Genomic DNA, 27,111 nt, shown 5'->3' with positions numbered 1-27,111 from the left:
CAGTGGGGTCCCCCAGGGCTCTGTCCTTGGACCCATACTGTTCAACATCTTCATTAACGATGTGGACACTGGAGTCAGAAGTGGACTGGCCAAGTTTGCCGATGACACCAAACTTTGGGGCAAAGCCTCCACACCAGAAGACAGGCGGGTGATCCAGGCTGACCTGGACAGGCTCAGCAAGTGGGCGGATGAGAATCTGATGGTGTTCAACGCCGATAAATGCAAGGTTCTCCACCTTGGGAAGAAAAACCCGCAGCATCCTTATAGGCTCGGGAGTGCTATGTTGGTTAGCGCTATGGAAGAAAGAGACTTGGGGGTCATCATTGACCACAAGATGAACATGAGCCTGCAATGCGATGCTGCGGCTAGTAAAGCGACCAAAACGCTGGCTTGCATCCATAGATGCTTCTCAAGCAAATCCCGGGACGTCATTCTCCCCCTGTACTCGGCCTTAGTGAGGCCGCAGCTGGAGTACTGCGTCCAGTTTTGGGCTCCACAATTCAAAAAGGATGTGGAGAAGCTTGAGAGAGTCCAGAGAAGAGCCACGCGCATGATCAGGGGTCAGGGAAGCAGACCCTACGATGACAGGCTGAGAGCCCTGGGGCTCTTTAGCCTGGAAAAGCGCAGGCTCAGGGGTGATCTGATGGCCACCTACAAGTTTATCAGGGGTGATCACCAGTATCTAGGGGAACGTTTGTTCACCAGAGCGCCCCAAGGGATGACGAGGACGAATGGTCACAAACTACTACAAGATCGTTTCAGGCTGGACATAAGGAAGAATTTCTTTACTGTCCGAGCCCCCAAGGTCTGGAACAGCCTGCCGCCGGAGGTTGTTCAAGCGCCTTCATTGAACACCTTCAAGATGAAACTGGATGCTTATCTTGCTGGGATCCTATGACCCCAGCTGACGTCCTGCCCTTTGGGCGGGGGGCTGGACTCGATGATCTTCCGAGGTCCCTTCCAGCCCTAATGTCTATGAAATCTATGAAACATATAAAGGGACCTCCTTGGTTATCCAACAGAGCTGACATCCCTGTTTTTATGGGCATCATAACTAAACCACAAACTCTACTGAAATAGGAGTTCGATTTCTGGATCCCATTGCTCCTGCTAGGAAACTGTTCCAAAACATCAACATTCTGATAGTTAGAATTTCTCTTATAATTTCCAGCCCAAATGGGCCTTTTATAAAAGGCCTTATAGCAAAACACAGGGTAAAGAGTGTTGACTGTTTAATAAATCAAGAGCTCATTCCTCTGCAATAGGTCATGTTACCTGTGATTAGGCAGTTATCTTTAGGGTGAAGATACCACGAAAGGTATAAAGCTCTAAATAATATGCAATTATATATTTCTATTTAAAAGTTTGTGTTTCTTTCCTGGATTTATTGATTAATGGCACCCATATCCATATTTGTTATTTCTTACCTTATTTTGCTGTAAGACCTTTTGGATGAACCCCTTATTGGGTGAACCCCAAGAAACCAGTTATTTCTGTGTCAAAGGGCTTCTTGGTATTAAGGCCTCTTAAGAAGGAAAGCTACTTTCTTAATGAATTTTATGGAATGAAAGACCAGTGAAAGAGGAACATGATTTTGTGTCTTCCCTTCCCTCTCTCCAGCACTATTTCCCATTGCTTAAAATGAACAGCTGAAATGAATAATTCAGAGCAGTTTGTTGCATACAGGGAAGGTCTGCCATGTTTTGGTGAAAGAAATGCATATGGACTAAAACAAACATTGTAAATGAAGATCTGTCCACCAGAATAGCTGCTTCCTGTGGGAGAGGGATCTTGTAAAGGTGAGAGGCCAGTTACTTCTGTGTCCAAGGGCTTCTTGAAGCCAAAATGGGTAGTAAAATGAAGGTGAGAATGTAGCCCTAACCATAGTCTTGCTACCACAGTTAGTTTTGGGAGTAAAGTTGTGGAGGCAGGAAGTAGGTTATGGGCTATGAACCCACCAGAAGGTTTCCAGGGGTGTAGGTACAGGCATGTCGCATCATACACGCATTTAACTTGTGCGAGTTCAACTATATGCGGGTGGGGGGGGCGGGGCTTGAGTCTGCACGCGGCACTGCCGCTTACTGGGAGGCCCGGTCACCACCACGCTGCCAGCGGTGACTGCCTCTGCCTCCAAAACCTCCCGCCACTGCCATGGAGCCGTGCCCGGAGCTGTGTGGCCCGCCACCGGGCATGGTGGTGGTTGGGCGGCATGCAGCCATCCCCACCACCACCCTGCGCTGCGCCGGTGCCGCTGGCCGCACAACTGTAAGCACGGCTCCACGGCGGCGGTGGGAGGTTTTGGAGGCAGAGGCAGTCACCGCTGGCACGGTAATATGCGATTTCACTATACACGATTTTCGCCTTACGTGCAGCCTTTAGAACGTAACCCCCGCGTAAGATGCGACATGCCTGTATATGTTGTGGTTGCCAATCATTACTGAAGGCCATGATGCTGCATCTTCATTGCTATCTTTACCTTTATTAATTCTACTTAAGGAAGCCCAAGTATGTCTGTGCCATAATCACACTTTTGGTTTGCTGTGTAACCATACCCAAAATAGACTATTTGTATGAAAATTTCCTTTCTTACTTTTGTGGAATAAAAGACCAGAGAGAAGTGGAGTTCTTTCCTTCCCTCCACCCCATGAGTAGTGGAAAATTATGTTGGGTAATTTAACCAGAACCAAAAACAAGATTACTCAGATATTCCTTTTTTGTACACTGAAGCAGGAGAAAGCATTTCGTTGGGACAAAAGCACACATACCGAAAAGGAAGAGTTCTTACCTTTCCACTGCTTTGGCTGCCTACTGAGGATGATGAGTCCTGGAGACAAACAGAAACAAGTACATTTGTTTCATGGACCTTAATCAAGGCCTACTTGATGAAAGGCCCATATCTTTCATGACTGACTTTTCTGCTTAGTGTTACAAACTACAGAGGCTGAACATGCTATTTTGTCTCTGTTGTTTCCTACTCTGTGAACAGATGTAAAGTGATATTTCTGGGCAGAAATTAGGCCATGTTTTTGCATGTTCCTTTATTTATATAGTCTAGTAAAAAGTCTCATTCTAGAATAAGGAACCATTGGGTCAAAATATGGGAAACCAGTTTGTACCTATCCACCAAAATGACTGCCTCCAGAGGAAGAGGAACTTCATGCTGGTTTCTTCCATCTTAAAAGGATTCTTGAAACCAAGGAATGTGTCTGGACTACAACATAAAATGGGACTCCAGCATAGGTAGATGCATCAATGATCGCTTTAATCTAGCAAGCATAAATTACATGGCGAGGGAGGATGTAGAGGTAGTTTCAGAAGTTAATGAAAGCAATAATAAGGAAAATTCACCTGACACTTTTTCTTTGTATTCAGTAGGTGCTGCTTTTATGCTAAAAATGAGTGTGAACTTTCTAGCAAGCAAACTAACAGGGCAAATGTTGGGATTAAGAACAAGGTCATGGGACACCTTAGCATCCATAAGAATGATTGAACAATATTTTGTACTGTAAAAGTGATGTTGCAGTTCTGATGGTCCAAAACTAATTCAAAAGGCAAAGATTTTTTAGGTTGATATCTTTTATTGGAGCAAGTATGTAGATCAGCTAAAGTTAGACAAGCTTTAGCATGCAAGAAATTCTTCTTTAGGTCTTGCATTTGAAAGTTTGTTTAACTTTATCCCAAGTACATTGGTGGTACAATAAAAGAGATCATCCTAAGAATCCTTGCCTCTCACATGGACAGTATTTCAAATAGAAGAGGGAACTGAATGTTCAGAAGCTCACAAGCTTCATCCCAAGCAGTTCTTTCTTTGTAAATGGAAGTAGACTCTAGAAGACCTGGTTCATTGAGCATTATTTTACTTTCTGAAGCTCTTTAAAATGCAATTTTTTAACACAGGCCAGTCTGAGGCAAAACACAGAAAGACATACGGAAATTGCTTACCCCTGATGAGGGGTGACTTCTGAGTACAGTATGAGATGCATGCTGAAAAAGAAAAATATGATAAAATAATGTAACCATCTCCTCCATCCAGACAAAAAACTAAAATTCCCACTTCTCACCACTCCCCATTCTAATATTTTCAGAGACAAATGCCACGATTCTGACTTAATACCTGCTCCATTTGCCAAGACTGGCATGAGGTCCATGAATATTACTTGTATTATATACAGGTATTATATATATTACCTATATAACCATGGCTGATTAGAGGGTATTAGTATTAGAAACTTAAGGAAGGCCCTAAGTGGGGACTTTTCCTGTTTTACATTACAGTTCTGGTTGTCCAAAGACTTCCAGTGGTCAGCACTTATTGCCCTATTTTACAGTCTTTTCTTTAGTCATTTTGTTCAGGTGTATTTTATCAGCAGAAATGGCAAGGGGGGTGAGGTAAATTAGTCTGCTCCTGGACAGATTTTCATGCTTGAGCAAGCCACGGAGTTGGCACTGCACATTCTTTGGCATGAGTTAAATTTTTTTGGCAAAACCAAGCACTTGGTGAAATCAGGTCTGTTCTTGCAGGGAAAGACACTGCTCCTCAAGTATTTTATGAAAACCAGAATCCATCGACTGCTATGCTGCATGATAAACTAAGCATAACTCTTACTGTGTGGATCAGCAAAGGTACATCTCTCTCCAAACACCTAATAATGTGAAATATCTATTTTCATCTCAAGCAATATAAAGTTAGCCACAGGGACATTTAGGCTGAAAAGACGATTGTACAAAAATAAATGGATCTGATCATATTAACACGGATAATTGACAAAAAAGGAAATATGTCCATGCAGGGAGCTAAAACACTTACTGAACTCTCTTTAGAGGACTCACATTCTTCCTGTAAAGGAAACAGAAAAGAGTTATTGTCTTAATTACAAATGAGGGAACTCCTCAGGTATCCAACAGAGCCCACATCCCTGATACTGCCAACTACATCATCATAACTAAAATGCAACCTGATGAAGCTTGATCAAACCAGAAGTTAGATTTCTGGATCCCATTACTCCTGCTAGGAGGTTGTTCCAGAACTTCACCTGTCTGATGGTTAGAATCCCTTTTCTAATTTCCAACTCCAAATGTATTATAAAAGGTCTTAGAGCAAAACACAGGTTTAGGAGTGTTGACTAATTAATAAAGCAAGAGATGCTTTCTTTGGAAAAGATCTGTTTGCCTGGGAATAAGCAATGTTTTTTAATGGTGATGATACTATGATAGGTATAATTTCCAAAAAGTGAGAAATCACATGTTTCCATTTAAAGGATCCTGTTCCATTTCCTGAACAGTTTGATGAAAGGACCCTTCTCAAAGCTAAAAATAAAAGTTTAGTTTTTAGTTCACTTTGAAATTTTCCATAGAAAAAGATTATAAAATAAAGATGATTTCTGTAAAAATAAAACTATGTTGGAAATTTAGATGTTCATTTTACTTCCAAGAACCAGTGAAGTGTCAGATTTACTTTTAAGGGGAATACTAAGAAAGAACTTTAAACACAAATCTTGTGGGAAGAATTCTTACCTCATCACTGGACTGACTGTCTCCTGAAACAGAGGAAGCCTAGAGAAGAAGCAAAATCAGTTATTTCTGTGTCAGAGGGTTTCTTTCTGTCCAGAAAAATACCCTAATAAAATACTTCAATGTGGAGAACTAGAAGAATTCTTCCGACGCCTGCGCCTCAAAGAATATTTCCACGACCAAACTGAACTCACTCCCAACAACAACTCATCCTCTGACAACAGGAAAGGATCAATGCCAAAAAGGCCAGAAAAACATCAGATTGGACACCCTGCAGTAGACAAAACCCTAACCTTGACCGCTACATTGACTGCTTCAGGGAAAGAATGAACAATGAAATAATCAGCAACATGCGCCACCATAACAACCTCTCTCTACCAGAGAAAAAGGCCATAGAATCTCTAAGATCTAACCACCAAATAGTAATAAAACCAGCAGATAAAGGAGGAGCCATAGTCATCCTAAACTGTGAGGATTACATAAAGGAAGCCAACAGACAGGTCTCTGACACCACCTACTACAAAGAACTACAAGATCCTACTCCCCTTTTCACCAAAAACTCAACAATACCATCAAATCATTTCCATCAAGACTACAAGAAAAACTACAGACTTTGATCCCCCCGCTACCTAACCCAGGGACTTTTTACATGCTCCCTAAAATCCACAAACAAGGGAACCCTGGCAGACCTATCATATCCAACCGTGGGACCCTAACTGAGGAAATATCAGGTTTTGTTGAATCAATCCTAAAACTGCTTGTCACCCACAGAGCAAGTTTTGTACAAGACACTACAGACTTTCTACGGAAACTTAAAAACATAGACCACCTTCCCAGCAACACACTCCTAGCCACCATGGACGTTACTAGCCCATATACCAACATCCCACACCAGGATGGTATCCAAGCCTGCCTTACATATCTACAGGAACAAGATTACAACTCAGAATACAGACCCAAAGATATCACTGAGCTTATACACTTCATCCTCACACACAACAATTTCACTTCTAATAATCAACACTTCCTCCAGATGATGGGAACAGCTATGGGCACTAAAATGGCCCCACAGTATGCCAACCTTTTTATGAGCCACCTGGAAGAAGACTTCCTCAAGAACTGCACCATCAAACCCTTGCTATACTTAAGATACATCGATGACATCTTCATCATTTGGACTGAGAACCTGCAATCTCTGATTGAGTTCCACCAGAAATTCAACAGTCACCATCCCTCCATCCGACTTTCTTTAGAATACTCCAGCACCAACATCTCCTTTTTAGACACAATGATCAGTATCCAGAAGGGTAAAATACAGACCACAGTATACAAGAAACCCACAGACCAACATACATATCTGCACAGAACCAGCAATCACCCTAAACACACCAAAAAAGCTGTGATATACAGCCAAGCCCTCAGATACCACCGCATTTGTGCTGAAGAGAACACCCGGGATTGCCACCTCACCAATCTTAAAAAGGCTTTCACCCAACAAGGACACTCCTCCAGAGAGGTAGATCGCACGTTTGAAAGAGCCGCCTGGATACCACATGAAGAACTGCTGCAGTACAGAAGAAAACCCCCCACAAATCGCACACCGCTGGTTATGATGTATCACCCCTCCCTTGAACCTGTACGGAAAATCCTCAAAAAGTGCAACCCATACTAGACAGAGACCCTATTCTTAAAAAGATCTTCCCAGAGCCACCCATCCTAGCCTTTAAACAAGCACCGAACCTCACCAACCTCATCACCAGAAGCAAACTTCCTCAAGCCCAGAACACACCAAAAGGATCCAGACCGTGCCATGACAAGAAATGCAAAACCTGCCAACACATCTCCACCACCCCCACAATTACTACACCCCACAACAGAGCCATCAGCATCCCAGGATCTTACAGCTGCACCTCCAGAAATGTAATATACCTCATCCAATGCACCAAATGCCCTGATGGGAAATATGTAGGAGAGACCAGACAACAACTGCGCACCAGAATGAATGCACACCGGAAATCCATCAAAAACAGAAATACCCAATTACCGGTGGGGGCACATTTCTCACAGGAGGGCCACTCTCTCTCTCCAATCTCTCAGTCCTGATCCTCAAGGGAAATTTACACAACACTTCCCAGAGACGAGCCTATGAGCTCCATTTCATCAACCTGCTGGATACTAGAGATCATGGACTAAACATAGACATTGGATTTTTGATACATTATAATCTGCCTGGCAACTGACTCCCCAGCCCCTGGCTTCCTTACTTTTCATTCCATCCAGGAAGAGCACACACCAACTGCTGAAACTTCCTTAGCCTGACGAAGGGTTTTTGAACCCGAAAGCATGCTTAATACTTATTCTCCAACTATTTGGGTTGGTCTAATAAAAGATATCAAATTCACCCAAGGAACCTTGTCTGTTGGAAGAGAAGACACTTTCTTACTGTCTTTTGTGCAATGAAAGACCAACAAAACCTGAACCAGCTCTCAAGCTTACCCATGTTTTTTAGCCCTTCCATACTCCTGAAAATGAGAATCTAAACTGAATTATTTAAACATGGATATTTTTTTTTTCTTCCACACCCAGCTAAAAGATAAGTCTCATTTTCTAGCCTTGGGGGAAAAAAACCAACCAAACAAGAAACACTCTGAATGAAGAATGCTTACCTGCCCAGCAGAATGACTACCTCCTGAGGAACCCTGTAAAAGATGAGAAACTAGTTACTTAAGTGTGAAAGTACTTTTTGAAATCAAAGTCGTGCTTCAACAGCAAAAATAAAGGCGGGGTTATAGTATCCGTAAGCAAATATATGCTGACATGTGCTTTGATCATCATAAATATGCTGAAGCCTGTGCTGCTGCAGCTTCACAGCTATCTTTACTTGTGCTAACACCACTAAAGACTAAAGATCACAAAATTCTGCCTACCTGTATTGCAATCATTTCTTCAGTTTACTGCTTATGCATATCCCAGCAACTATAACGGAAACAATTACTTTCTTTTTCATTAGTCTTCTTTAAATCAAGGCCTATTTGATGGAAGAGCCCCTACTCTTTATCCTTTTTTTAAAACTTATTTGTCTGTGTTAAAAATGATGGAGAGTTAATATTATATTGTCTCCATTGATTCTACATTGCTATTCTGTGAAGTTTATTGAAAGAAATATAAGCTAGATACCTCTGTATTCCTTTAGTTCTATATTTCAGTGAAAAGTCCAGTTTTGGATCAATATGGTGGAAAATTTAGTGCTTACCTGTCCACCAGACTGACTGCCTTCAGAGGAAGAGGAACTCTGTAAAAGATGGGAAACTAGTTACCTTTATATCAAAGGGTATCTTGAAACCAAAGTGTATATATAAATTACAAAATGAATGTGGAACTCGAACACAATAGCCAAACACATGACCCATTTTTATACACAGTTGACCATTGTTCTTTTCAGGGAAAAGATATTAATTGGGTTGAAATCATTGGGAATCTTTACATATGCTCTAGGGGGAGGGGTGTTTTAATTAGAGTGGCTCTTGGGAGCCACTCTAATTAAAATGCCTGCAGTGTCTTATGTATTCAGTGTTCTGAGATTCAAAATGGTGGCGCAGGTGCTTTAACTAAAGCTCATTCAACAAGCTTTAGTTAAAGCATCCCGGTGCCATTTTGAAATGCAGGGATGCTGAATATACAGGATGCCGAGGATACTGGAGCGTTCTAATTAAACTGCGCTGGAGCAGGTGTTGGACATGTGTGCCCAAGATGAGCAGTTCTTACCCTTTCAACAGATTGAGTGCCTCCTGAGGAAGATGAACCCTGAAAAAAAAAGGTAAACCAATTAATTCAAAGACTGCTTAAATAACACACCTACGCTTTTTTGTTTATTTTTTTTTTGTTTGGAAGAATAGATTAGAGTGACTACTAGTCCATGGGTGCTCAACCCTCAGGCTGTGAGCCAGATCCAGCCACCACCACCATGTCACAGGTCCACGGGGAGTCCTGTGGGCTGTGACCCTGTGTGCTAGATTGGACATGAGGGGATGGAGGATGGCCCCTGAAGCCCAATTCTGGCACACAGGACTGGGAGGAGTGCAGGGCCCCAAAAGCCTGATCTTAGCATGCAGGATGAGGTGGAGGAAGTGTGGGTTCCCTGGAGTCCAATCCTGGAATGTGGGATGGGTGGAGGCAACACGGGGCCCCCCAATATTTTATCTAGTAACAGAAAACTAAGATTACTACTGAGACAAAATGACCATTACAACATTCTAACATTACAACAGATTAATTTTGATCTGAACTTGAAGATAAGGGCTAGAATCAGAAAGCAGAAACCTGATCTTCATACAGAGGAGAAAGGGCACATACCTCATCATCAGACTGGTTTGGGCTTTGTGGGGAAGGTCCATCCTGAAGAGAAAACAAAGAACGGTTACAGTTTTGCAGATGAGCTACTGTAACAGGATAGGTCCTACACTAAGCTGCTAGGTAGAAAAGCAGACTAGAGAATGGGCCACAGTACATGAAAACTGACCTGCAGCTTCATACCTGTCTTTTACTGATCAGTTTCATTGGGGGTCAGTTTTTAAAAAGGAAGCATAAGTATTTTTACCTTTCCAAAAGATTCACTGGTGGAAGATTCGTTCTATACTTAAAAAGAGAATGGAACGGGCTCCCAAGGGAGGTGGTGCTCTCCCTTACCCTGGGGGTCTTCAAGAGGAGGTTAGATGGCCATCTGGCTGGGGTCATCTGAACCCAGCACTCTTTTCTGCCTATGCAGAGGGTCGGACTCGATGATCTATTGAGGTCCCTTCTGACCCTAACATCTATGAATCTATAAGAAAAGATTAAAATTTGGCTCCTAAAATCAGGGTGTGTTTGCATTCATCTTTTAGAACACACAGGGGTAAGTGTCATTTTTCTGTGAAAAATTTCATTTTACGGAATGGTATTCCTAGATGAAAATAACCCATGGTTTTCTGTAGATGAAATTAAAAATTCAGAAACTAAAGTGAATGGAAGATTTGGGCCATGTTTAGACACCAAGCTGTACTAATTAATTTAAATTACTATTAAAACCATTTTAATTAAGATGATGCATCCTGTATTTAAATTAAGCTGGTGCAATGGGGAAAATGTATTTTTCCTGATCAAAATTCAATAATAGCCACCATTTAGCATTGTCCACTGGCTTTTAATACAGTGGACACAGTAACTAGGATACTGGGGGCATCTAACTCTGAGAAGGCATATTCACTTGGCCAGAAGAGCCACTGCTGCTGTACATGGAAGTTACAGCCTGTATACAACAGGAAAATGGTTTTATACTCTTATATGAACTTCTTGCTATACAGTAATCCTTCAGGAAAACAAACTGTCCTGTTCTTAGTTGCCTGACAGAATGAAGGACAACAGATGAGATAGTATATTCCACTTAGCTTTTCATATCAGTACCCCAAACTACAGAATATCTAATATTTCATGGGGGAATCAAAACCAGTCATCTTATAGCTTTATATGTAATTGTATGTATAGAAAGACCCTGAAATGAGTCATATTGCTTTTCAGCAAGTTTTCATCCCTCACTAGTGCATCTTGTCCACATATGCACTTAAAAGGAACTTTTAGTTAACACTAAATACACAAAAGAAAGAAATGGTTACCTGGACAGGGCTTCTACTGTCACCAGGGCAAACACAGCCTCCCTGCAAATAAGAAACTAGTTATTATCGTATAAGAGTTCTGTGTAGGTGCACTGCTATCTCAGAGGTAGAACTGAGGTTGGGGAAAGTTTGCGACATCCCGGAGTGACTGAGACCTCTGTGTTAGAGCACATTAAGTAGGCAACACAACCTGATAATGTTTAATTTTGGGGACACATAAGGGTCACGTGGATAATGAATTCTTAGGGCAGCAGGGAATCAGAGTAAAGGGTATTACATTTTGTTCCATCAGTTAAAACAACTGTACTTCTGTACATAAATGTAGCAGCCTTGAGATCTGATCCAATGGTGCCATTTTGGATAAACAAATAATAAAACAGCATTGCTTTAAGAATAATTTGGTACATAATGCTTCAAAACTCCTATACCAGAATTAGTGGACCTTATTTCTGATTCTTATGTGTTCAGTGGCTAGAAGGCATTTGGGAGAAGACTAGATATAATGGAGGAAGTTCTTACTTGGCCCCTGGAACTGTCATTGTGTGCAATAAATGTTCCATCCTATAAAGAAACCAGAGATTTTTTTTGATGAAAAGACTTATTCAAATGCCAAATGATATGTAACTGCTTGATGAAGTATCACAGACTCTGTATTATTTCTCTCCACCAAACAAAACCAGCCTATATCTCTTTGTTTCAATGGCAGCCAAAATTGGGTCATGTACTCTGATGAAGTCAGTTTAGTGACTGGAAATGATCCATGAAGACATGGTTTTGGGGAACCTTAGTGAGGAATAAGATGCTCACAGGAGCCTAGAGATGTGATGGCAAGACTGACCTAGACCGAGTTTTTTGTGACAGGGACCATCTTTATTTCGTGTGTACAATATCTGGTCCATAGGGGCCCTGGATCCTTGACTGGGACCTTCAGGCATTGTAACAATGTGAAACAGAAATAAATCAACATGCCACATCATGTCAGATGATTTCAAATAACTTCAGTTTTTATATCATTATGTTAATAAAATTGCAAAAACCCACCCGCCGCAACTAAGGGACTTACTTTCTGATGCATATGTGTTCACTTACAAAGATGAATCTTGTGAGCAACTCCTAACTACAGAGGAATAGAGGTGCTTATCTGATCACTGACTTTGCCACTACTATAGAAGAGAATTCATTCTATAAAGAACACTAGAAGCCAATTGTTTCCTTGTAAAAAGGCTTTTTCAAAACACCAGGTTTCATGAACCTGCCCTACATATCTGCCAAAGGCAGTGAAGGAGCACAAGAGATAAGGCTTGATTCTCCATTGTTTTGTAACTCTGTCATATACAACTCTAAAAAGTAAGAGTACAGCATGTAGAAAATGTTATTGGACTAGAATAGCAGTCTTTTACAGCTGTTTGGAATAGGTCCAAAAGTATGACACATATTCTGGAAGGTAACTTCATTCTGAAAACTTCTGCTATTAACAGGTATCTTAACAGTGAAGTGCAACTGCCAGAGTTTAAGAAATGAAAATGGATACTTTTTTTCTAGATTATGAACAAATATTGTTTTTCTTTTGAATAAAGAGAAAACAAGAAGTGTACCCAATTTGTGAAATTTAAATGGCCATTTACTGAACATCTTTAGGTGATGAGATCTTAACTACAGTAGAAATCATATTACCTGAGTATTTTCATTGTGGCTGTTTGATGTAGCAGGTTCATTCTGTAAGGGAACCAGAAATAAGCCATTTTTCTTTTATAGCAATAGATTAAATAATATAGTTCTACAGGATAGAGTTAGATATCCTTGAAAATAGAGTACTGATAGAGCCAAATTATCACTCTTGTTGGCTAGGAGTACACATAGGCAAAGGGACCTCTTGTTTCTCTATGTTTATGCACACAAGATATATAGTCTAGAAAGAACTTGTAGCAGGAAATGCTCCATTAAATTGCACTGGACAAATTTTGTTGCTGCTTTGTGTTCTGCCTGCCCTGGCTCTTGCTCTTAAAACAGCAGCAGCCAGCTTAAGAGCAATGCTGTGGTGCTGCTCTTGCTGCTGGGGCACAGATTCTGTATGGGGATGATTTTAGCACCCCTCCTAAATTGGTGTCTGGTACCAGTACCCCTCTTGCCCACCTCTAGTTTTACTACTGATAAGATGCTATCTTCTGAATCTTCTTTGGTTTAACAGGGAGGTTGCCAGTCAAGGAGGCAAGTAGCCCCATAACCAATAGCATTTATTTTTAGGAAGTCTTTCCCAGTCAGTTGAAAAGCCTTATCTCCTCTTAGGCTAGGGACAGAAATTACACATAAACTGATATAAATGATCAGAAACTGGTTCAAATCTGTAACACAACAGAAGCTCAGTCATGGGCGATTGGTGCCTCCCAAGTCTCAGGGGGCACCAGATTGCTGATTGGGGGGGGGGGGGGGTGTCCCCCAGCAGCTGATCACCAACTGGAGGGGAGGGAGTTCCCCCAGTGGCTGATCACTGAACTAGCAGCTAAACCAGAAGTGCACTTCCAGTTTCGCGGCTGGCACTTCCAGTGGGTGCACGGCCAATCTCAGGGGTGCACTCCCTATGCCCCTACACATTACCAAAGAGCTCAGTTCACATAAAACACTTTCAAAATGCCTGAAACCAGTTTAAGAGAAATCTGGATGGATGTAGTATCAGACTTAACTGATTTAGGTTAAATTGGTTGATTGAACTTCTGTCCCAGATCCCTTTCAGATTCAATTTAACTCACAGCCCCCCAACATCCCAAGGATGCTTTGCACATTCCCGACAAATCCCCCTGTCACAGGGTGGGCAGGCTAGCCTTGGCCCAACCTGTCTGTTCCAGCTGAGCATGGAGGGATGCTTTAGCACCCCTTGGCATCTGGCCTGGGCCATTGCAGGCATGTGGCTGCACTTCTGGAATCAAAAGTGAATGTCTGTTCCCTTGCTTATTGATTCAATCTACACAGCTTAAACTAACCTACAAAGATTGAATCGATTCAGCCTAGGGCTTTTTGAATATCTCTACTTAGCATTCAAGTGAAGAACACAGTTCTTAGTTTTGCAAATAACATACCACCTACTTCTAATATTAGCAATATTGTAGCTGACTCAGGGGCAAAATTCTGGAAAGGATGATAGGCATTGCTTACCTGTTCACTGAGACTCCTAATGTGCAGAACATGGGATAGATCCTGTGAAGAAAATATTAGCTATTAGTGGAAGAAGTGTTTGACATGAATACTCAGGAATGAGGATTTATTTGAATTATATTTTTCTTTATGACACCAAGAGTTCTTTGTCCCCATGAATTAAATAATTAATATATAAACAAATTAATAAATAAATTAATAAATAAACGAATAAATTAACTAACAAACAAATAAATAAAATAATTAATACATGATTATAATACAAGAGATTATTAGTTCATCAATATTTATACATTAAAGCACTGATTAGAGACCAATCAAAGCCCATCTTAATGTCTGCCACCAACTGTCAGCACACTAAATTCTGATTTCAGTGATGCCCTGTTCCTATATTCAACTCACAGGATGACAGTTCATTTCAGTGTCGTCCCCAAATCCAACTAGATACCTCTGACAAGGAATAGATGCTGAAGGTATCTGACACTCCACAGGAAGATTGTGACACCATATAAGTTAGGCCCTTTTTTTACTGAGAGTAAAACAAATGTTTATTTTCTTGTTAGGGCCAAACCCTTATATACGGTGGAGAAAAAGTGCACTTACGCGAGCAACAACCTTGCTGTTTCCACAACCAGAGGAACTCTGCAAAGGAATCAGAAAACCGTTCTTGTATTGTAGAACCACGTGTCCAAATAAAATACTTTCAGGAAAATATGCCTATCTGGACTTAGCTACCCTAAGGAATGTGGGGACCATGGGAAAGTACACACTGTTCTATTTGAGAACATTTAATGAGACCACTCTTTGGAAAAGCTGTTATATGAAGGTTTATTTGGCAGTAAAAAAAGGAACTGGACACGAACAGGTTCAGTTCAGAGTTTACAGCATGAGAAGTAAGTGACATTTATCTCTTGAAAATGTTCTCTTTGTTTGAACAGGAATTCAAATACAAACCAATCTATTTCCTCCTATGGATTGAATACAAAGTTTGTACCTGTTCATTTCATATATGTAAAAGCCTGTTAAAAAGGGATTTTAAGGAAAGATGAGGTGGCTACAGTCTCCCCTCTTCAAAGCCAATTTATTTTACAAATCAGTCCAAGATAGTAGAAGCACAAAAAGCTGAGTTATGGGGCATGTCTGTATTATAAGTGTATTAAAGGTGTGGCTGAAGTTCAGGACAGATATGCCCAAGCTGGCTTTAAAGCAGCTTAGGCTAGGCAAAAAAGCTATACTCAGGATCTCAGATGGGCTTTTCAGTTTACAGTTTGCTGTCTGCATTTCTGTGGCAATACTGTTACTGGCCCCAGAACAACTTCGTTTAAAAGTAACTGGAATATGAGCTGTAGCCACACTTTTGAATGTAATGTAGACAAACCCAAAGAACACCTACACTTATCATAGAAATGTCTACAAGGCACAGCAAAAAAACATAATATGAAAAAAAGCATTTTTCAGTTAGTTGCTCCTCCTACTCCTAAATCTCACTTCTTAGGTCAACATATAAGTAACTGAGATTAAAAGGTAGCAGTGGAACTAATGAAGTAAGAGGGTTAGTAGTACTAAAAACTGAAGCTAAAAAAACCCAAGTTGAGGGTAGAAAGTTGCTCTAGACCTGTGAGAGTAAAACATCAGAAACCATAAACAAATATGAAAAACATTCTAAAGCACAAACTAGAATTAATGAGATGTTCCTTTAAATCACACAAAAACATTGTGTGGGGGCAGATTCTTGCTAGATTTACCCTGGGTGCAATTTATGAATCCCATGAGCATTAGGAGAATTATGGCCAAAGAAGAACTACTAATTAAAAGCCCATCAAAAATGGCATACGTGGGGATTTAAATTAATGTGAATACTGGCCGACATAAAACTTGGTAGTGGCTATATACTGTAGGCATAAGGTTAATTAGTTCCTAGACAAATATTTAATCAGAGGTCATGGGTTTACGTATTTATGTATGTACTTAATGTGTAGTACCATAAAAGTATTGTACAGTAATGAGTATCTGCGCAGCAGCCTTAGCAGCTGACTGAAGGATATCAACTGAAATCAACATAATTTGAAATTTAAATCTTCCACATAACTATCAATTGCACTGGAAAAAAAACCTATATGCCATTAGAGGACTTAGTTCTGATATTTAAGTGTTCCTCAGTAGAAGAATTTAAATGCTGTAGGAAAAAGAAAGCATGCTGACTTGACCATTAGACTCAGATGTAGAGCCACTCTGGAAACAAGTTAAATATTTCCAATTTAAAGGCCTTATTTTAATAGAAGTTACATAAACCTGCTTATACTTATGTAGGTAAATAGCAAAGAGACTGTATACTCAGGGTGTGCTTCTCCACTGCTTTCATCTTAGTATATCAGTAAAGATAAAATAGGCATTAAACTCGATCAGCATTGTCTACTCACTTTGCACATACAGTGCCACTGCATTCTTTTTAATTGGGGTTTTATTTGATCAAGGTTAAATAAATGGAAAAGATTACAAAAGAAGTGTTGCCTCAAGTAAAATATGGTACAAATTCCAGTAAAAATGAAAATATTTTCATGAAGGTTTTAAAACAGTTTTTACTTGGAACTTAAGCTTTCCCTATAGTGTTATCAGTGACAACAGTGTGGCACCTTACTACAGTGAAAGAAAAACAAAAGTGATAATACTTATGGAAAAGAGAAAAGTTGGCCGCAGTTTCCACAGCTGAATGAAAACTAAAAATTAGATAAGCCTTTAAAATAACACATATGTTAGTATGTATTTACTAAAAGACAAACTGGCAGAAAAACTCAGGAAAAAGTGTACTCACTTCACCACAAGAACTGCTACTGCTGCCTGAATTGCTCTGTGAATCCTGGAAAGATGTCAGCTATCAGTTATTTGCTACATAATTATTATTATATAACTATTGCATTAATTTTATTCTATAAAAGGGATTAAATACAATGGACAAAGTCCTAGCCCTGCAACTGACTACCATGACTAGAAGTAAAATAATACCTTAAAATGGGAAAGAACAAGCCACTTACCTGGCTACCAGAGTTTTGTGAGGATTCACCCTGTTAAGAAAACAAAAAAATCCAGACATTATTTTAATTATAGCACTGTCAACCTGCCTTGGATTGGAGGACATACAGCTGGCTTAATCAGGTGCAGGAACTGTTTTTGCATAAAGAAGAACTTCATATTTGAGGGCCTGAGTCAAATGTTGGAGTTGTAAAGAATATCTAAGCAACAGCCATCATGCATAGCTTTATCTTTCTAATCTGCTGTGAAGTAAGATGGTAAGAAAGAGGTGCTTGCTTGGTTAGAACCAAAGTTGTGTGTGGATAATGATCCATCGTGTAAAAAAGATTAAGGGAGAAAAGCTTCATTTTAAGATTGTTTGACTGCAAATTCTTTGTTATAGGAAACATGGACTAGTTAGAGGTTAAATCATCCAGATATGATTTTTGACTTAGTAAAAATACTGGATAACAAAATGCTGGTGAGCAGCAAATGCTCATTTTTAAATGATGAACATTGTATGTTCTGGTTAGAACAGCCTTTAAAGAAAAGTATAATTTTTTCCAGGGAAAATCCATCTTACATGGATGATATTAACAATGGAACACTGCACAGGTCCTCCTGTGCCGTTAATATAGTTAATAGACATGAATTATTAATTATGTAAGGTTTAAGGATGGGGATTTTAAGAAATGGTCTGATACAAAGGATCCAATATATTCATTCCTTAGTAGGGAATCTCAACTAGAAGAGAAATATGTCCTTAGAATGCCATTATAATGTATAACTGCTTCTACTTGGGTCATATCCTGGGTCACGTTCATTTATTAGATCATGAAACTTATTATTTTATCAGATTTTTAAGATGCAAAATTCAAATATTTCCTCCAGCCTTAGGAAAAAAAATAGTTTTGTATGCTAATAAAACTACAAATGAATTGGATTAGACACAAGTGTTAAACTATAGATACAGTAAAATCATCATGTTTGTCAGATTGCTGATGCCCATAACTAATCAGAGAAACAGATTTGAATCTTCTGCACCTGCTGCCATCAAAGATAATGCCACAATTCCACTTATTACAGGATCAGACCTTGTATTTTATTACTGCACATCATGAGTTACTATGTAGAATGCACTAACTGGCTGAGGGCATTCCCTATTAGTAGTTCTGTATAACAGGTTATAAAAACACGATTCTTCTAATATTCTATATAACTTCATAAAAATAATTTGACTCATAAAAATGTTCATATGTCAACTCATTGATACAATGTGACTTACGAGGAAATGTCTTAGTGCTAAGGGACACATTGGGATAAAAATAATGAGAATGGGATGATTACCTGGGGACAGCGGTTGCTGCTGTCTGAGTCAGAATTTCCATCCTGGAAAAAACCCCCCAAGAAGTTAATTTTCCTATAAAATAACCTGTAGTCATATTACAAGGAAAGACATCAGCTTATTCATATTGGCTCAGGGCACAGACAGATGTAATAATTATACTGTTATCAAAGGAAACTGTTACTGTGCAACTTGCAAAACCACTTCAAATTTCATCCAGGGTCAAAGTTAGGGCAATTTACCTCACTAGTATCCCTATAGGCCTATGTAGATGTAGCATTTTGATTATAATAGTTACTACATGCTCCCCAGCAGCAGCTCTTCCTCTCTTTTATTGTACCTAAACTGGACATTTGTCCATATCCTCAGTGAAAATAAGTGGCCTGAGGAGGGTGGAAACTCTATTTTAACATAGAATCATAGAAGTAGGGTCAGAAGGGACCTTATAGATCTTCAAGTCTGACCCCCTGCCTGGGCAGGAGGAAAACTGGGCTCAATTGACCCCAGTCAGGTAGGCATCAAGCTGCTTCTTAAAGACCCCCAGGGTAGGAGCCAGCACCACTTCCCTTGGAAGTCGGTTCCAGATCCTAGCCGCCCTAACTGTGAAGTAGTTCTTATGGATGTCTAATCTAAACCTACTCTCCAACAACTTGTGGCCGTTATTCCTTTTTATCCCGGGGGGCGCTAGGGGAAACAAGGTCTCCCCCAAACCCTTCTGGTCCCCGCTAGTGAGTTTATAGACGGTCACCAGGTCCCCCCTCAGTCTTCTCTTGTGAAGGCTGAACAGGTTCAGGTCCCGTAGCCTCTCATTGTAGGATCTGCCCTGCTGTCCCCGGATCATGTGGGTGGCCCTCCTCTGGACCCTCTCAATGTTGTCCACGTCCCTCTTGAAGTGGGGTGCCCAGAACTGGACACAGTACTCCAGCTGTGGCCTGACCAGTGTCGTGTAGAGGGGGAGGATCACCTCCTTGGCCCTACTTGAGATGCACCTGTGGATGCACGATAAGGTCCAGTTTGCCCTGCCGACCGTGACCTCGCATTGTCGGCCCATGTTCATCTTGGAGTCAATAATGACTCCAAGATCCCTTTCTGCCTCCGTGCTCTCAAGAAGGGAGTTTCCCATCTTATAAGTGTGCTGCTGGTTGTTATTGCCCAAGTGCGGCACCCTGCACTTGTCAGTATTGAAATGCATCCTGTTTTTGTTAGCCCACCCCTGCAACCTATTCAGGTCTTTCTGCAGTCTTTCCCTCCCTACTAGTGAAAGAACATCTTAGCACTCTGAGGTGCTAACCTACTTAATCATAGCTATGTAGCTAAGCACTTAGACTCAGCCCCTCTATGTAGTGATAGGCATAATTTAGAGAAACTCTCTTAGAAATTTAGAAAGGTTGAGAATTGGGAGATGGACCCTGAATCTAATAAGTGAAAGACAGACTAAGGGTCTGCAGAGGTTGCCTGGTGCTCTTTAATTAAAGTTTTTGGTTAGTTCTTTTTGTTCAGTATATGCATGTATGTATAAAATCCAATGATCACTACACCTTCTAAGTACAGGATGTGAGTGCACCACTCTAGGCAGAATGCTAGGATAGAATTGTTCATCTGAGAAGATAATTATGTGCTCTTCCTCCCAAGCTCTGTAGAGAAAATACTGGTACCTATCATTCCTGTGGTCTTTGGATAAGACTACTGTACTTAGGATAAATAGCTAGTAATTTAATTCACCCTCTAACTTTTTAAATTGTATAATTTCATGAACAGAAACACAATTCTTCAAATCAAGCTCCCACATGGGCTGATTCTAATTTATATCAAAGTGTACTATTACTAAGTAGCAAATCATGCTATATTTCTAAAGGAAGTAGAGAAAAAGAACCTACATTTTGACAGGCACTGCTACCTTGGGAAGAGGATGAACCACTCTGGAAAAAAAACAACACAAATAAGTCTTAACACATTTAATTCTTTTCAAATGTACTTACATAAATCCTATGAAGTTTTAAGAAACCACATAGAACTCTAAGAATCTAAGGACTAAAAGGACTGAAAAGGACTAAAAGACTATATAGGTGCTCTCTTTCCATTCCACTAGTGCTTATTATGGAATAATTAAATACTGGGTGATTTTAAAAATAAAGGGAATTAGATAAATTCAGAAAAAGAGTACGTTTCTCATTCAAGTCTTCTGCTCATGATGTCCCACTGAATACACTGTGAGGGTCATATCATGGTGTGAAAAAAAAACAAATCTCAGTGAGACAGGGCTCTTATCTGGCCACTAGAACCTGGTGAGTAAGAGGAGCGACCCTGTAAAGAAACCAGAAAGCTGTGGACCTCTTCATCATTAACTTAGCCACAGAAGCTAAAGATAAAGAAACCTTCCTGTTCTCTCTCATCTTTCTTGCCATTTATGGTACTTTCTAGGTTATCGCCTCCTCTTTCCTGTCTACACTTAATTCATAAGCAATTTCTGATCCCATCACTTATGCTACAAGGTTATTACTTCTTCACTTATTTTGAAAGTCATCCATGTGCTCATAGTAAGCGCAATCAAAAAAAGGCACAATCAAGTGCAGAGCAATGAGTTGTTTAGAATCAAGACTGAGAAAAAATACATTCCTCAGGAGAATGAACTCTTACCTGGCTAGAAGAGTCCTGTGAGGAAGTGGACTGACTCTGTGAAGAAACCATAAATCAGTTATTTCCCTGCAAAATGTGCATGTAGATATGGGGTATGCACATGGGGTATGAAGGAGATAAAGAGTATACTTTCTCCATTTTGTTCCCTCCACTCTGCCCCCTTGTGCTATGGAAAGATTTCATAGGATGCAAGCAGTAAAGAGATATTGGGGGAATTGATGGGGTCCCTGGAAATTTCTGCCACCACTAATGTCCTATTGTTTGTTCACTTTTCTTTCAATTCTCTGCTGCTGAGCAGCTGTTACTGCAGCATCACAGTGAAGGACCTCGTTGTGAGCTTGAAATAGACAGCTCACATTTTAAGATTAATTTCAAACCCTAAATTACTTTTATTATGGCTTCAGCGTGGCCACACTGCCAAGAAGCCAGTGTGCTCTCTGGGGACTAGGATCACTGTTGAAGTTACAGGTTGGGACTTCAGAGGGTAAACTTTGCTATTCCAAAGAGACAATCTTGGTGTGGGGGGAGAAGGTCTTCAGGGGGGAAAAAGAGGAAATCCTCAGGCGTATTCCTCCTTCTGAGCCACTTCTGAGGGTGAGACAGACTGATCTGGAGCCACAATGTAATTAGGTTAAAGAGAGACTGCTAATTAAGTTGGAGTAACATTTTGAAAGCCCCTTTGCCTCTCTGAAAGTCAAAAGGACTTTGGTTCCAAAGTAGTTTAGGTGCTTTAGTTAATCTGAGTTGATGTCACTGAAAGGAGGTATGCAACAATGCATGTGGAATTCTTCAAACAAAATTCTGCAATAACAGAAAACTTCATGAAACCTGCACAAATTATTTGAGAATCAAGTCATTAGTTTTGATTGCAGCATTGTGATACAGCATGTAGAACAGAACACAACGGGCAAAAATGGGCATGCCTATACCTTTTCCCCAAGGCAACAGGGATGCAACATAGACATACCCAAAGACCATTACAAATACCCAATTTGAGACAGGTCTTAGTACTACCAGAAAAGGTTGTTTACCTCATAACAGGAACTGCTGTCATATGGAGTACCCTGAAAAAAAAAAGAAAAAAATTTCTTCCAAACAAGTTATTTTTCTTTCTGAAGTTTCTTGTATCTCCTCTTTTTTTCCTCATTACTGACTTCACTATAGCTACTTCACCCTATTTTAGCTTCATCCTTGAGTCCCTTCTCTTTCTTTCATATCCAGACTTTTGCCATTAAATGACAGAATCCCTGGATCTTAGTTCATCACATACGCTTTCACAGGAGAGTGAAATTCAAGTGAATTAAACTACTGCTTAATCTTTCATCCTTTAGGTATCAGTTTATAAGACTCTCTCTAATTATAGTTGTGCTAAATGAGCTAACATTTAATAATAAAAAAAGTATTTGTTATAGGATTTGGAGTCAGAGAGAAATAGAATTCAAGGATCTTGAAGTTATATGTATATTGACCATTCTCACAGGAACGGGCCATTTCTTTTCCTCTTACTAGTATAATGTCTTTTAGTGTAATAGCAAACATCTGGTTCTCTGCTTCTGTCCATGCTAATGGAAACAAAAAGTATTTTGGTTACTAGGCATTATACAGTTCATAGCAAACTGTTCTTTTCAAAAGTAGGAAATTGGGAGGAATTTTCAAATATACTAGAAGGAAAGTTCTTACCTTTCCACACCCACTGCTACCACTTGAGGAAGATCCTCCCTGCTGGGGAAAAAAAAAATCCAATAACTTATTTCCATTTTCAGGTCCAAAAATTAACTATAAAAGATTTGTTTGAAGGTAGCAGTTCTTCATGTTCTCTCTCTCCACAGTCATCCTAGGCTAAGGAAAGATTGAACATGAAGGTGATAATTCAAAATGAATCAGAGAAGCTAATTTCTATTGCTCTATTAAAAAAAAAATTCCAATTACAAATCATAAACCTGGCAATTAAATCTCTGGAAATTTGTGTTATTTACTTGCACACATAATTCAGGTATTTAGGCTCTCGAAGAAGTCTCCTGTTAACTGAACAACTACCGTATTGTGGACTCCGTGCCTCTGCTCTTATTGAAGTCAACAGCAAAGTGTGTATTTGTATAAAGATAGTTTTACCTGACCCTAAGAACTGCTGCCACCCATGGAACTTTGTCTATCTTGAGAAACTAGTCATTCCTATGTAAAACAGATAGCTCAGCTACAATGCTATCTAAAAAAAAAATGAATCTTTCATATAATATACTGCTTGATAGAGTGAGGAAACCATAGGAGGAGCAGCTTCATTCCACAGCCTTACAGTATGGCTGGGTTTAGAATGGGAGATGTTCTTCAAAATTCAAAATAAATACAATTTTATTTGTCATTGTCTCCTCTCCCCTCCCCCATTCATATCTGAGAAAGGTAATATTTTCAGTCAGACAGCTCTGTTTGATTGAACAGTATTTACTTGGTCATAGCTACTGCTGCACTGTGGTAAAGAAGGCTGGCCACTTTGGGAAGGTGGTTTTTGTTGGAGACTATTTCCCTACTGTGCTGTCTTAAGAAATGAAACACTTTCCTTATAAAACCGTACTTTGCAGCACTATAATGGATAAAAGCCAAAAGAGAAACAAAAATCCAGGAACCTGTTACTTCAATTGAGGATGGCATGACTACTACGCTGTTTCAAGGAAATAAAGTATTGTGTTCTAACACTGCTCTGGGTGGGAACACAATGGGTAAAAAGCACTAGGGGGCACACTATGTTCTAAAATTCCACTGTTTCAGCACCTACAATGGCAAAGCCCATATATGGTACAAAAATAGCTTACCTGACCATAAGAACCACTGCTGCCTGGGTAAGTCTGTCCACCCTGTAAAGAAACAGGAACCTATTAATTCTTTTGTATTTAAAACAGCATGACTTATGCTGTTCCAAGAAGGAAAATGTTGTCTCTTAACACTGGTCTGGAAGGTACCACAACGGGTAACCTCCCCCCACAAATCGGGGGCACATTTTATTTCAAAATTCCCCTGCTTCTGATATCAATAGCAAAACCCACATTGGGTACAAAGAGAGCTTACCTTTCCATAGGTAATGCTGACACTGGGGGATCCTTGTCCAACCTGTATAAAAGAAAAAAACCCAAAAACATTACTTCTTTTTTGTTGGAGATTTTTTGCCTATTGTGCTGCATTAAGAAATGAAACAATTGCCTTCTAACACTGCTTTGCGGCATCATAATGGATAAAAGCCAAGGGGAGAGGGGGACACAATGTGTCTCAAAATTCCACTGCTTCTACCTTTACTGAAATCAATAACAAAGCCCACATCAGGCATAAAGATTTGTAAGTATTGTTGCTACCTGAGGAACATTGTCTGTTCTGTGAAAAAACAAGAAACTGGTTACTACTACTTTCTTTTTCCATAAAGAATTGTGTGATTACAGCGTTGTTTCTAGAAAAAGAACCCCTTGCATTCTAACACTGCACTCAGCATGAAAACCAAAAGATGAACCCTGTAAAGAAAACATTTATTTCCTTGAAAGAGAGTTTATAACTGAATATTGTAGTGTTTGCATAAAGGACCTCTACCGCTATTTGCCTATGTGTGGGAATGGTCATAGGAGGAACAAGACCCCACAAAGCCTGTGTCCACACTAGAAAGTAGTATACTTGTTATTCCAAATGGCCTCCCAATGGTCCCCACAAATTTTAGAGGCATCCATTAGGGGAAATAAAGATGGTGATTTTAAGGAAGGGAAATGATAAATGACTCTAGACCAGGGGTTGTCAACCGGGGGTACGCGTACCCCTGGGGGCACTTTGAAATGTTCTAGTGGCACATGGGGGCGGGGATGCACTGCTGCCACCCTGCGCCGCTGTCTCACAGGAGCAAGGGTGGGGTGGGGTGAGAGCTGGGCCACACAGATGTTGTGCTGCCACTGCTTACCATGTCCCCCCAGGGATACAGTTATTAAAAAGGGGGCCGCTGGGGTACACTTATTAAAGAAGGTTGAAAATCCCTGCTGTAGAGATCTCTGGCACTCACACTGTGAAATTAAACAATGGATACAAAATCTGGGGGCATAATCTGTTCCAAAATTATACTGCCTTTACTTCCACCGAAGTCAACAGCAAAACCCATATTAAGCATACGTGTGGACCTTAAGAATCACTGCTGCCTCAGTAACTTTGTCCATTACACAAAACTCAAAGTTGTTATTTCTTTTTTTTTTTTTAAATCTCAAATGGCTTGACTGCTATGCTGTTTCATGAACAGGAGCGATTGCTTTCTAACACTGTTCTGGGAGGCACCACAATAAATAAAAACTATTGGGGGAACAATTTGTTTTAAAATTTCACTGTTTCTGCACCTATTGAAATCAATGGTGAAATTAAGCAAAGCTTCTGTTGGGTACAAAGATAGCTTACCGGATTATAAGAACCACTGCTTCCACCCTATAAAAAAAGAGAAAACCATTACTTCTTTTTTTATTGGTGACTACCCAACTACTATGCTGTTTCAAGGACAGAAAACATTGCCTTCTAATGCTATCCTGGGAGGCACAACAATTGGAGAAAAAGATATGGGGGTGTTCCACTTCCTCCCCCCACTCCAAAACAACTAGTTCCATTGTCTCTGAACCTACTGAAGTGAAGGAGAAAGTACCTACTGGGTATAAAGATAGTTTACCTGACCATAGGAAATACTGCCACCTTGGTAACTTTGTCCACCCTGGAGAAACAAAAAATCCAGGAACCTGTTACTTCAATTGGGGATGACATGCCGACTACGCTGTTTCAAGGAAAGAAACTATTGTGTTCTAACACTGCTCTGGGTGGCCATACAATGGGTAAAATGTGTGCGAAACGGGCCCTATTCAATTAGGATTAAGCCCAAATCAGGGACAGTGATTCGATTCGTTGATCGATCGGATCGTTGCCCCTGATTCGATTTGGCCGAATTCAGATCTGAAGATTTGATGCTGATTCGGAGAATCAGCGATTTGGCCATAGACACAGCTTTAAATGTTTTTTCTACATACCTTGAGGTACCAGGTGCGGCTCAAGAATGCTGCGATGGCGGGGCAGATGGAGCGAACCAAGGAATGCAAGGGTGCCCCCTGCATGCTTGGTGGCAAACCCGGAAGTGGGCTGGGAGTACTTTTGGTCCACTTCCGGGTCCGCCGCCGAGTGTGCTGGGGGGCCCCCTGCACTCCCCTGGTTTGGCAATCAGCCATGGGGAGACCCCGGGTGCCCCCCCAGAACCAGAAGGCATCAGTCGCCGAGCCAGAGAGGTGTGGGGAGGTCCCCCAGCGCACTCCCCGGTGGACCCAGAAGTGGACTGGAAGTGCTTCTGGTCCACTTCCGAGTCTGCTGCTGAGTGCACTGGGGACCCTCCTGTGCTCCTGTGGGATGCTCCATCCACCTCAGCATCACAGCATTCACGAGCTGCCTGATACCTTGAGGTACACAGAAAAAACATTTAAAGCTGTGTCTATGGCTGAATCGTCAAACCTTTCCAAATCTCTGTGAATCCATTTGGAGGATTTCAATTTGGAGAGATTAAAGGGTCTCTTGATTCAATTTGGATTTGGAGATTCAGCCACCAAATTGGGCCAAATCTCCACTGAATTGAATCAGCAACCAAAGCTTCGCACAGCCCTAGTAAAAAGCACTAGGGGACACACTTTGTTCTAAAATTCCATTGTTTCAGCACCTACTGAAATCAACACACACACACACACACACACACACACACACACTTGACTTGTCATCTGAAAAATCTTCTAAATAGTGGGTGCATCTACATGTTCCATTAATTCTGAGCAA

The 27,111-nt window shown here is 40.5% G+C and overlaps 1 protein-coding gene across 2 annotated transcripts in view; it reads right to left on the bottom strand.

Moving 5' to 3' along the window:
• The window catches only part of LOC102567843 (hornerin-like), a 116,890-nt gene that overhangs the window by 19,748 nt on the left and 70,031 nt on the right, over positions 1-27,111 (bottom strand). For both annotated transcript variants that reach the window (XM_019479113.2, XM_014599720.3), the window contains 24 exons: positions 25,973-26,014; positions 25,711-25,737; positions 24,361-24,402; positions 24,108-24,149; positions 22,981-23,022; positions 22,332-22,364; positions 21,301-21,336; positions 20,541-20,582; positions 18,666-18,707; positions 17,342-17,371; positions 17,122-17,166; positions 14,913-14,951; positions 14,310-14,351; positions 12,834-12,875; positions 11,679-11,720; positions 11,160-11,201; positions 9,865-9,906; positions 9,277-9,315; positions 8,765-8,803; positions 8,178-8,210; positions 5,515-5,553; positions 4,808-4,837; positions 3,943-3,984; positions 2,786-2,824 (listed from right to left, as the gene is read on the bottom strand). In XM_019479113.2, coding sequence (XP_019334658.1) covers positions 2,786-2,824; positions 3,943-3,984; positions 4,808-4,837; positions 5,515-5,553; positions 8,178-8,210; positions 8,765-8,803; positions 9,277-9,315; positions 9,865-9,906; positions 11,160-11,201; positions 11,679-11,720; positions 12,834-12,875; positions 14,310-14,351; positions 14,913-14,951; positions 17,122-17,166; positions 17,342-17,371; positions 18,666-18,707; positions 20,541-20,582; positions 21,301-21,336; positions 22,332-22,364; positions 22,981-23,022; positions 24,108-24,149; positions 24,361-24,402; positions 25,711-25,737; positions 25,973-26,014 — 933 coding nt within the window. The remainder of the gene's footprint in view (positions 1-2,785; positions 2,825-3,942; positions 3,985-4,807; positions 4,838-5,514; positions 5,554-8,177; positions 8,211-8,764; positions 8,804-9,276; positions 9,316-9,864; positions 9,907-11,159; positions 11,202-11,678; positions 11,721-12,833; positions 12,876-14,309; positions 14,352-14,912; positions 14,952-17,121; positions 17,167-17,341; positions 17,372-18,665; positions 18,708-20,540; positions 20,583-21,300; positions 21,337-22,331; positions 22,365-22,980; positions 23,023-24,107; positions 24,150-24,360; positions 24,403-25,710; positions 25,738-25,972; positions 26,015-27,111) is intronic.

This window comes from Alligator mississippiensis, chromosome 5, assembly GCF_030867095.1.
Source record: "Alligator mississippiensis isolate rAllMis1 chromosome 5, rAllMis1, whole genome shotgun sequence".
Lineage (NCBI taxonomy): Eukaryota > Metazoa > Chordata > Crocodylia > Alligatoridae > Alligator > Alligator mississippiensis.
This window is presented reverse-complemented; position numbering and strand designations above follow the sequence as displayed.